The following is a 12,105-nucleotide window of genomic DNA, read 5'->3' as shown; positions in this document are numbered from 1 at the left end:
AGTTACGACTGTGTTATGTCTGTTCAGACACAGCTTTTCCCTGATATACATTTGTATAATCAATCATCACAGGACAGTGTTTCAAAAATGAATTTGATAAATGTTGCTTTTTCTCATAAATTTAGTGCACACTTCAAGTGTAACCTGTATGGCCCACAAACGCCAAAATTCAGAACTGGTTGATTATAAAGAATATTAAACACCTGAGGAACGTAGACTAGACCGTCATGAAGCTGAGACAGGCCACCCTACAGAGGGCAGACTTCTGTCCAATCAGAGCAGCGGTCTCTGACATTTTGCCCAATCAAAGTGTGAGCATTGCCGGTGGGCGGGACGTAACGGACAGTCACCGCAGAACGAGCGGGTCTGGTACTCGTTATGTTTTTCAGTGTCGGGTGGAGCCTCTGTCTCAGTCTACATCTCGTTGCATCTCTGCGGGAAGGAGTTCTTTTTTTTTTTTTTTTTTTGGAAAGGGGGGGGTAGTTTTTCCCTTGCCGGTTTATCGCCGGAAAGACTTTGGAATACACCGAAATATGACGACGACGACCACTTTTCAAGGAATGGACCCCGGTGCTAAAAACAGTTCCAGGTAAAACGGAGCTGAGTTCGAACAAAAGAAACGGGATGTGTCTGTTCCTACTAGCTGGCTAACGTTAGCCTGCTGCTGCCTGCGAGGGATTTTTTTCAGGATTTAACTCAACTGTCGCATAGTCGTGCTAATTAACTTAATCTTTTTGGGTACAACATTTAGCTTCGCTAAATTGGGCCATCATAAGAACCTGGAAATAAACGGAACCTGGAGGATTTTTAATCCCTTTCGGGGACTAAAATCCTAACTTTTTTTTCTTTCCTCCCCCCGCGTCAGTAATGATTTTTGAACGAGGTGCTTATTTTTTGGTTATGAGATAATTTTATACCTAAAGTGTTTAAATTGGATTTTGTAGCAGTTTTCCTCCAAACCGAAAGGACAGTGTGATTGCAGATGAAATCCTGCATCAGAGTTCAGTTGACATTTAGAAAGTGGGGGACAGATACGCTTAGCTATTGCTAATTTGGCCTCACTTTATGTTTAAATCCGTATTTAAGAGGTCTAGTCATACTCCAGGCATGCAGTCAGCCTTCCAGTAAAATGTGAGAACCGATTACTAACATTATACCCTGGGTAGGTTTTGTAATTGTATCGATGAATTTTTCAGGCTTTGCTGAGTGTGCAAGTCAAATCTCAATCAGCCGTTTTGAAGCAGGATGCTTTCTTTTTTTTTTAAGGATAGTGCAGGGTCTTGGTGGGGGCTTACAGCTAGCTGTAAGCTTATAAATCCCCTCTAGCTCTTTGCTTTTGCTTCTTAAAGCCCCTTTTATGGCCTGATGGTCTTTTCTGCTGCTGGGATCTGTGTAGCAGTCGTCCAACTTGAGCAGAATTAGGCAGGCTAAAATCTTAGAAGGCCATCATAAGTCTCCCACCCTATCCTGGCTCCACCTGCCTCAGTCTTCTGCTTCTCGAATTTTATCTGTCATTGTTTTGCTATTATTTGCGGTTTTGTTAGAGAGGGTGGGGTCTACTGCCGGGCTGGGAAAAGCATTTACTCTGCAATCCATGTGGAAAGCATGAGCTCATCCTCTCTGGCCCGGAGGTGAAGTCTGGTTTGGGCATTAATGTCACAGCCAAGTGAGACGGACGCTGGTGTGTGTGTGTGTGTGTGTGTGTGTGTGTGTGTGTGTGTGTATGTATAAGAGTGGAATCAAAAACAAAAAACTCCACTCAGTCCAGTACACGCTTATCAGGTTTTCCTCTGGTTTTGGAGGCTGAAGAGTTTATTTTTCCTCCTCTTCTCTGTTTGCCTGGCTGTTGGACAGCTGCTTAGTGTGTCAGCTGGTGGCTTCTGGAGAGAGCTGGAAAAAACAGGGAGGGGTCCAGCAAAGCACCCCCCCCCCACACACACACTTCTGTCCTCTGCGTCCTTCAGCACAGCAGTGGATGAAAATCTAACCTTATCATACTTCCTTCCAGGTTGTGAATAAGTTGGCTTTGTTTACCATGTTTTTGGTTTGCTATATTCAGTGGTGGGCACAACTATCCAAAAGGTTAGGTTAGATAACCGCTAATCAGCTAACTGAAAAGTTATCTTTTGTAACGCTAAATCGATAAACCACCAAAAAATTTATCAGAAGCTACCGCTAACTGATAACTTTCATTATTATCACTTACTGAGGCGTTGTTGGGCTGGTAGCATAGATTTACATTTACGCTACCTGTCTATACCTGCCTGCAGTAGTGGGTGGGTATCCCAATTCCCGCCTGTTGTGCATAAACTGATGACGTCATAGCGCACGCAACCCAAGAACTGTCTGCAGAGGAAAAGATGAAAAGGCGAGAAGTGTGTGTTGGTCCCAATATGGATATTACAGATGATTTTCTCATGGATAGTACAACAATGAACATCAGCCAGCTTGATGAGGATTCACTGGCGAATTTGGAAAGCAGTCCAGTACCAGCTAACACGACAAAAGTTAAAGTGAGCCAACTTTTTATGTACGCGTTTGCTGGGTGTTGTGCATTTTGAAATTACATTAAATATTGTTAATGTGATTCCACGTGTTGTGTATCTCAGTAAGTGATAGTAATGCAAATAACATGCAGTTGTCGTGCAGTATGCATTTTTAGAGTCCCTCCGTCCATGCCCAGTCGCCCGCGATGTCATTTTGGGCGACTGGGCATGGACGTCGGGCCTCTGAAAATGCATACCGCCCCTCCAAAAGCATGTGAGAGAGACGCTGGTGGTGTTTGTTTAAACACCGCCAGCGCTTCTGATAGAATCAAAGGCGATCACAAACCCCATTGTCATTGCTTCTGTTTTTGTGTGCCCTGCCACTGCTGTAGGGAAGCGTCATTTACCTTGACAGCATACAGTGGTTCAGCCATGAGGCAGACGTCTTGAAAAGTAAAGCAGGTTTGACTTATGGTTTAGAGTTATAAATTAGATTAATCCGGATAGAATAACTACATTAATGTCAAGTCTTAAAATGTACGAAGTGAAAATATAACACGTTTGTTAATTTTAAAATAATGCACTAATTTTGAAGATTTGAACACAGACAGATGCCCAAATGAGGATTATGGGTAAATTGTGATTCGACAACCGTGTGATATAACCGGGTGCCAGTAGATGGCCGTGTTCTATGCATTTTAACCCCGGCTATATCACATGGTTGTTAACCTGAATCAGAACTTAACAAACAGAATTTTCAGTTTTGCAAATGCTGTTTTTTTTTTTTTTTACAAATGAAAAAATGGCATATTTTACAAACCCATTTATTTTTAAACACCAACACACACACACACACATTACATTAACTTGTGTTGGTTTCAGCATAGAATTAATTAGTCAGCCAATTCGTGTGAGCAGATGCTCAGTTTACCTGTAATCCTTTTTGGGCATCTGTGTGTGTTGATGTTCAAATCGTTAGAATTAGTGCATTATTTTAAAATTAACAGATATGTGGTATATTTTCACTTTGTACATTTTAATAGTTGACACTAACATAGTTATTCTATCTGGATTAATTTGATTTATAAATCAAAACCATAAGTTTGTTTATTTTGGTGGCAGCCTGGCAGCCAGGCCACTTCTGCTGGGGTAGAGTTAAGCTCAGCTCCTCTCAGCTGCCTCACTGCTGCAAAATGCATAGCAGACAGGAGCCAACATGGTTTATAAATGTTTTTCATTGCTACTAACTATGTTAAAAAAAAAAAAGCATTAACAGTCTAGAAGTTATCAGAACAAAATTTATCAGAAGCTAATTGTCCGCTGATGGTTTTTGAAGTTAGCTGAAAAGGTAATCCGCTAACAAAAAAGTTAGCTTTGATCATTAGTGATTAGCGGAACTGTGCCCACCACTGGCTATATTGCTGTGGAGCAGGCTGGCTTTTTCCATCTTTGTGTCAGACTGCCCCAAGAAGGGATTTGGATTGATGTAGTCATACAACAATGGTGCCAGAAAACCTACACGGCCCTGTGTGTGTCACCACAAAGGAATCTATGCTGAGGAGAGGCAGGAGTTGGTCCGCAAACGTGATTGTCTGCGACTGGAGTCAGCTGCAGGGCAGATATTGAGACAAACTAACAGCCGGGGCTTAGACAGTGTACGCCCTCGTAGGACTTATGGTATGTGTGTGGAACAGCAGACGTCTGCATTTGACTACTTATTTACTGATATTCTGTTTTTCTCTCTGCTGTGTAGCTGCTCTCCAGCATGAGATATGAGGCCTTGTGTCTGACTTTGACCAAAACACTGGAAGCATCAAGAAGTCAATCAGCTGACAGTATGTTTCTTCATTTGTTGCCTTTAAGGGTACTACGGCCACCAGGAGGAGATTCCAGTTTTTCTTTTGGCACAGATGAAAACACAACCCCCCAGCGCAAGAACAAGATGGCCTCCAGCATCTTTGCAGAGCCAGATGACCCTCATGCTCATCGGAGGAATAATCCACCAAGTAATTCAATTTGTTACACTAATGCAGTTCTGTTCATTGTCTGTTTAAAATCACAAGAGCCAGTTGACTCAATTTTAAATGTAGCTGTGTGTTCAGTTTGGGTTTAAGCAATTGTGAGAAATACGTCACATAAGATCATACTTGTCAGCAAGTGTAGTTTAAGAAGCAGAAAGCCTAAGTAAGCAAAAGTCACCAGTGGAATGCATTCTTTTTAACTTGTGTAAAGGAAGAGATTATAAAATGAGTTATTTAGTATTTTCCATTTAGAGAGTCATCAGAAAGCCCTGGAGTACTGGGATGAGGGTAATTTGAAGCTAGGCTATGTTAAATGGGGAGAGAAATAGACCTCAGTGGAAAGAAATGGGTCAGTTAAAACATCACTTACTAAAATGTTTGGACTTGTGTATAAACATGTGGAATATCTAATTGTGAGCTCTGAAGAAAGGCGGTAATGGCGTCAGGAGATATGGTAATGTTTAAGTATTCTTGGTCACTAAAAGTCCAGCCGAGGAGGCCTGACTAGAAAGATAGTGTTGTCAGATGTGAGTAGTGAAAATATGGCTGAGATTGACTGTTCATTTAACTATAAGCAATCAAGTTCACGTCTGACATGTCTCTCTAAAAATTACATTTGACCCCACTTTGATTTGTGTAAACATGCAGTTGTGTCAATGAAAAAAAGTTGTTCATGTCACAGAGCATGCACTGGTGCCTGGTGTTGCTGCATCTACCACAGAACCGTTCTGGGTCCTTATTGTCAACCACCCAGGCAGACAAGTAGTCCAGCCCTTCCTTCTGAAAATGGCCATCTGTTTGTTGCAGCCAGGTGATATGTAGGCCTCCCTTTGACTTTTCCCATTGCAGGGGTCCTCAGTGCTGACATACCTGCACTGGATCGTGCTTGGAAGTGTGCCGCGTGGCCACAGTGTCATAGCTGATATGCCTCCGCATTATAGTCTCCCTAAGTAACCTCTCATTTGACCCAAGAGTTCTTCTGATAATACCCAAGGATTTTTTAGATAGACCTAATGCAAAAACATCCAGTTGTTGCCATAGGTTAGGAAACACCAGAACCCTGAGGTGTTGACCTTCATTTAGGCCTGTCACAATAATTACTATATTGATGTATCATTTGAGAGAGAGAGATAGATAGATAGATAGATAGATAGATAGATATACAACCCCAATTCCAGTGAAGTTGGGATGTTGTGTAAAATGTAAATAAAAACAGAATCCAATGGTTTACAGATCCTCTTCAACCTATATTCAGTTGAATACACCACAAAGACAAGATATTTAATGTTCAAACTGATAAACTTTGTTTTTGTGCAAATATTTGCTCATTTTGAAATGGATGCCTGTAACACGTTTCAAAAAAGCTGGGACAGTGGTATGTTTACCACTGTCTGAGGAGTGAGGACACTAATTGTTGAAGCTTTGAAGGTGGAATTCTTTCACATTCTTGCTTGATGTACGACTTCAGTTGTTCAACAGTCCAGGGTCTCCTTTGTCGTATTTTGCGCTTCTTAACGCACCACACATTTTCAATGGGCGACAGGTCTGGACTGCAGGCAGGCCAGTCTAGTACCTGCACCTTTTTACTACGAAACCACGCTGTTGTAACACGTGCAGAATGTGGCTTGGCATTCTCTTCCTGAAATAAGCAGGGATGTCCCTGAAAAAGACGTTGCTTGGATGGCAGCATGTGTTGCTCCAAAACCTGGATGTACCTTTCAGCATTGATGGTGCCATCACAGATGTGTAAGTTGCCCATGCCATGGGCACTAACACACCCCATACCATCACAGATGCTGGCTTTTGAACTTTGTGGTGGTAACAGTCTGGATGGTCTTTTTCCTCTTTTGTCTGGTTGATACGACGTCCATGATTTCCAAAAACAATTTGAAATGTGAACTCATCAGACCACAGCACACTTTTCACTTTTGTGCCTGTCCATTTCAATGAGCTCAGGACCAGAGAAGGTGGCGGCATATCTGGATGTTGTTGATGTATGGCTTTCACTTTGCATGGTAGAGTTTTAACTTGCACTTGTAGATGTAGTGACGAACTGTGTTAACTGACAATGGTTTTCTGAAATGTTCCTGAGCCCATACAGTAAGATCCTTTACACAATGATGTCGGTTTATAATGCAGTGCCGCCTGAGGGATTGAAGGTCACAGGCATTCAGTGTTGGTTTTCGGCCTTGCCGCTTACGTGTATAAAGTTCTCCAGATTCTCTGAATCTTCTGATTATATTATGGACTGTAGATGATGGAATCCCTAAATTCCTTGCAATTGAACGTTGAGAAACATTGTTCTTAAACTGTTGGACTATTTTTTTTTTTAATCACTTGTTCACAAAGTGGTGATCCTCGCCACATCTTTGCTTGTGAATGGCTGAGCCTTTTGGGGATGCTTCTTTTACACCCAGTCATGACACTCACCTGTTTCCAATTAACCCGTTCACCTGTGGAATGTTCCAAACAGGTGTATGAGCATTCATCAACTTTCCCAGTCTTTTGTTGCCCTAGCTTTTTTTTTTAAATGTGTCGCAGACATCCATTTCCAATTGAGCAAATATTTGCACAAAACAAAAAAGTCTATCAGTTTGACCATCAAATATCTTGTCTTTGTGGTGTATTCAATTGAATATAGGTTAAAGAGGATTTGCAAATCATTACATTTTACACAATGTCCCAACTTCATTGGAAGTGTGTGTGTGTGTGTGTGTGTGTGTGTGTGTGTGTGTGTGTGTGTGTGTGTGTATATATATATATATATATATATATATATATATATATATATACACACGCACGCACAGTTCCGCTAATTATCAACGCTAATGTTTTCATTATTGGATTTAGCTTTTCAATTAACTTTGAAAACCATCATCGGCCCAATTATCTTCCAATAAATTTTGGTCCGATAATTTTTTGATCGCTAACATGTTTTTGTAGGGGAAGTGAATACATTTTAATTAGTTATAAACATTTGTTAAATAAGTCTGACATGAAAGATTTTAACACTTACCTGTTAAATGTTTTATAGCAGATAAACAGCCCTGTTCTCTGAAAAGAGAAGAGAGCTGGTTTCAGGAGAAACTGCTCTATCCTCTGCAGTCAGAGAACAGCTGGTCACAAGATAATTGCTCTTGACATTATACTGACTCACGGGCAATATCACCCAAGTCATCTATGCATACAGTTTTAACTTATGGTTCAAATTTTAACAAAACTAATTTCTGCCATGTTATTTAAATTAACGTCACTTCTGAAGTTTTATAATGTGAAAACATCAGCTATAGGTTTTAGTTTTAAAGTATTGCACTAATTTTGAAAGATTTAGTGTGGACATGCTGTGCCCAGGTGCATTATGGGTAATCTCAGTACAGTCACGATAGGAGAAATGCATTTGAGACACTCTGATCAGGCTCCACACAACAGCATTAAACTCTTTGTATAATGTGCCTATAACTCTCGTAAGAATATATTCTCTGGGTTTATAGACATTGTTATTGTTTGTTTTTATGTAAAAATGCCAGAAGAAGGGTCTGAGCATTTGTGCGCCAGTAGGTGGCAGTGTTCTATGCATTTTGACCCTGGTTAAATCAGATGGTTGAAAAATCACAACTTTTGGCTTTTGCAAATGGCTTTTTTTTAAACATATGAATAAAATGACATATTTTATAAAAGCATATTTATATGTAAATACCAACACTCACGTCACATTAACGTGTTGGTTTTTACATAGAATGAATGAGTCAACCAATCAGTGTTAGCTGGGGCTCATTTACCCATAATCCCTTTGACATCTGTCTGTGTTTGTTACAAAACTTCAGAATTTGTGCATTATTTAAAATGAAAAGATACGTTGTTTTTTGGGGTTGTCTGTTGGGGGACAGTAATCAGCTAAATAAGCTGATAAGGAAGTGTGGGTCAGTGATGGGGAGGAGGGCAGACTCTGTGGAAGCTGTGCTAGAGAGGTGGATGAGGACTCTAATGCAGAGTATGCTGTGTAACACCAGGCATCCCTTAAGCCCCTTTCACACCAGGGGTGCTTCTGGTTGCACTGTGCGTCATTATGACAACGCCGCGTGGAAGCAACTCAGTGCCGAGACGATGCAGCTCGATGCCACAACAGCGCAAGGGGCACAAAGGAGGAAGCAAGTCGGGCGCTGAAAAATTAAACCTGTTTAATTTTTTTGGCGTCCTGTGCTCGACGCAGAAAGGAAGTGGTTCCAGTGCAAGCCGGGGCAAAGAGGCGTAACTCTTGGCAAAGAGGCATTACCCGGCGTGACTCGGAAGCCAATTTATGATTCCTGCTGTGTTCCATTGTTCCCGCCCTGTAAATCACGCAGGATTGTTTTTATACCGTGTACTTAATACAGTAAAAACTACACGCTGAAAAAAAAAGACCACAGAAAAAAAATGCAGACTGATTGCCAGAAATATCCAGTAAAAAGTCCAGACATCTCTAGTCTACTCATGGACGTTCGTTCACGCGCGCACATGTGAACAATTAAAAGAAAAGAAAAAAAGTCTGGCTGCAGGCAGTAGTTCCTTGTTCTCTGCTCAAACTCTCACATCACACTCAAAAAAAAGGACAAAAAAGGACATAAGTCCTGAGACGGGACATGTCAACATCAAGTAGAACTCCAGACATCTCCACATTTGCTTGACGGTTCCTTCACGAGCGTGTGCGTGCATCTCGCGGTCAAAGGAGGAAAGAAAAGAAAAAAATTGTCTGCAGACAGTTAGTTCCTTTCTCTCCTCAGACTCTCTCATCACAGTTAAAAAAGGACATAAGTCCAGGACATGTCAACATCAAGTAGAACTCCAGACATCACATTTGCTTGACTGTTCATTCGCGCGTGCGGTCAAGGGAGGAAAGATAAACTATAACAGAACTCAGAGCGCAGTCCTGCAGCTCAGCACAACAACAAGTAGAATAGAAGTCAGAGTGCACAGTCTGTCTGCAGCCAAACTGTGCACTCTGACTTCTTTGTGCAGAGAACCTGCAGGCTGCGTTCTCACCTCCTCACTGCCCCCTGCTGCGCGCACCTGATGCAGAAATTCCTGTGCCGTCATGACACCACAGGAAGCAACTGGGAGCAGCCCCGGTGTGAAAAGGGCTTTACATGACAGTTTGCTCAGAGGAGCAACCACAGCAATAGGCTCCTTTCCCTGCGCTGCAGAACGGAACGATATATAAGAGGTCTTTTGTCCCCTCTGCTATAAAACTTTATAACGGCTCAATCTGAACATTTGTGCTTTTTTCCCCTAAATTTAACTGTGTATGTATTTTTTTTTTACGTGTCTTTTTATGTGTTTTGTGTATCTATCTTTCTCTACATACATACTGCTGAGTGGATCCTTATCATTTGATTGGTGCTTTTTGTCACATGACATGGATTATTCCTCCCATTTGTGTTGTATTGCATTTAGTGCAAATTTGGTTCCAAATTTGGTCAGTCTTCGTTCCTACTCTCACCTATGGTCATGAGTGTTGGGTCATGACTGAAAGAACTAGATTGCGGGTACAAGTGGCCGAAATGGGCTTCTTTAGGAGGGTGGCTGGCGTCTCCCTTAGAGATAGGGTGAGAAGTTCGGTTATCCGTGGGGAGCTCGGAGTAGAGTTGCTGCTCCTTCGCGTTGAAAGGAGGCAGCTGAGGTGGTTCGGGCATCTGGTAAGGATGCCTCCTGGGCGCCTCCCAAGGGAGGTGTTCCAGGCACGTCCATCTGGGAGGAGACCCCGGGGAAGACCCAGGACTAGGTGGAGAGATTATATCTCCTCACTGGGATCCCCAGTCAGAGGTGGTCAATGTGGCCCCCCTTACCAAAAAGTAGTATATGCAAGTATGTTTCAAGTATACTTCTAGTTTACTTTTTATATACTTATCAGTACTATTTTTTGGTAAGTGCCGGGAAAGGGAAGTCTGGGGTCCCCTGCTGGAGCTGTTGCCCCTGCGACCCGAACCCAGAAAAGCGGTTGAAGATGAGTAAGTGATGAGTGAGACATTTGGTACCATTGCACTTTGCGCGCACACACACATGTTCGCACACACACGCACTTCCGCGTGCGCACACACACACACACACACACACACGCGCATACACAAAACAAATCCACTGCACTGTAAGCCGTCTGGGGGCTGTTAGCAGGAAGTCACTATGAATAGTTGGACTAATTTCTCTTTTTTTTTTTTTTTTTTTTATTTATTCGCTGCACTGAGGAAATAGTCTCTTTTTTTAGTAGTAGACATGCGCACAAGGGTCCCCTTTGTGTGAGCGCGCGCACGCGGGACGACTACTTATTCCAACACGTTTCTGTTTATAAATTCATAAAATATCAAATGACAAGGATCTATTTTAGCCGTTATATGCCATCGTTGAAATGTATGTTCCAGCTTTCACCTCATGAAATATTCGTACCATTGAACTCATAAACATTCATTATTTGTATAAGATGAACATAATAATTTTTCTGTCCTTGCTATATCCCATTTACATGTGTGTTTATTTCCACAAGTAACCGACTAGTGCAGCAGATAACTGAAACAATCATGCAAATGGTGATAAAAGCATAAAATTTGGCAGAAATACTCCTTAGACACTCCTCTTTTGGGAAAAAAAACTGACTGGCCACTTGACTTGTCAGGTAGGGGTCAATTGAAGAATTACACAGAGGTCAAAATTAAAATATGCTCCAATCATATTGAAAAATATTCCACATCATCCTTTTTACTAAAACTGGAACATCTTTAACTTTTGACCCCTGTAGAAAATGAAACTGACCTTTCTCACCATTCTTACTGTTTTTATCCTGTAACTCCATAGAATTCAGTCACAGATAGTCCAAACTATACCTTTTTGGAATCTTTATGATCAGGCAAGTAATGTGGCATAGGTTTCAATATGATTAGAACATCTTTTAATTTTGACTCCTGTGTAATTCTTCAATTGACCTCTATCTGAACACCAACTGAAGGCTTTGAGTGGCATTTATTCTCCTCTAAACTCAGCGGATCCGAGGAAACTGATTTGTATCTGTAACACACAGATCAATGTCCGCGGACTTATAAAACTTGCATGATGTCGTAAAAAAAAAACGCTTTGCGATAAGCATTTTAAAAACTCCGTAACGATCATGATTAAAGAGTACAACACTAACACCCCCACCCCATGATGAAATCTGCGGACACATCATAATTTAAAAAAATAATTGACCTTGCAGACAATATCATCACATACATACCCATCCATCAGACGCCTCCATTACGGTAATGTGAAATGATTTATTCTGAAATGTCGGTCTTCTCTCATCCGGGAGCATATGGTTTCAGCTTGCCACATCAATGAATGGAACCACACTGCCATCTAATGGATATCCAGTGTGCGTGAGTGTGTATTTGCGAATCAGTAGGCATTTGTTTGTGGATCTGTGTGGATTTCACGAAAAGAATTTCTGTTACGTCACAGAGGAAAGCGATGAATGCGTGTAATTGGTGATCCACAAATGCTGAAACTCAATTCACAAATACAATTTCCAGTTTTACAAATGTAATTTTTTTTTTTTTTTTTTTTTTTTTTACAAATTAAGTTTTATATTTGCA

General features: G+C 41.3%; 1 protein-coding gene across 2 annotated transcripts in view; it reads left to right on the top strand.

The window, feature by feature from the left end:
* Positions 1-374: 374 nt before the first annotated feature.
* LOC117527997 (jupiter microtubule associated homolog 1-like) overlaps positions 375-12,105 on the top strand; it is a 32,407-nt gene continuing 20,676 nt past the window's right edge. Inside the window, exons 1-2 of one of the 2 annotated variants that reach the window (XM_034190518.1) lie at positions 375-589; positions 4,350-4,492. In XM_034190518.1, coding sequence (XP_034046409.1) covers positions 534-589; positions 4,350-4,492 — 199 coding nt within the window. In that variant the 5' untranslated portion in view covers positions 375-533. The remainder of the gene's footprint in view (positions 590-4,349; positions 4,493-12,105) is intronic. The other variant, XM_034190519.1, reaches the window with a different exon arrangement.

The sequence above is a fragment of the Thalassophryne amazonica genome, chromosome 16, assembly GCF_902500255.1.
Source record: "Thalassophryne amazonica chromosome 16, fThaAma1.1, whole genome shotgun sequence".
In the NCBI taxonomy this organism is placed as follows: domain Eukaryota; kingdom Metazoa; phylum Chordata; class Actinopteri; order Batrachoidiformes; family Batrachoididae; genus Thalassophryne; species Thalassophryne amazonica.
This window is presented reverse-complemented; position numbering and strand designations above follow the sequence as displayed.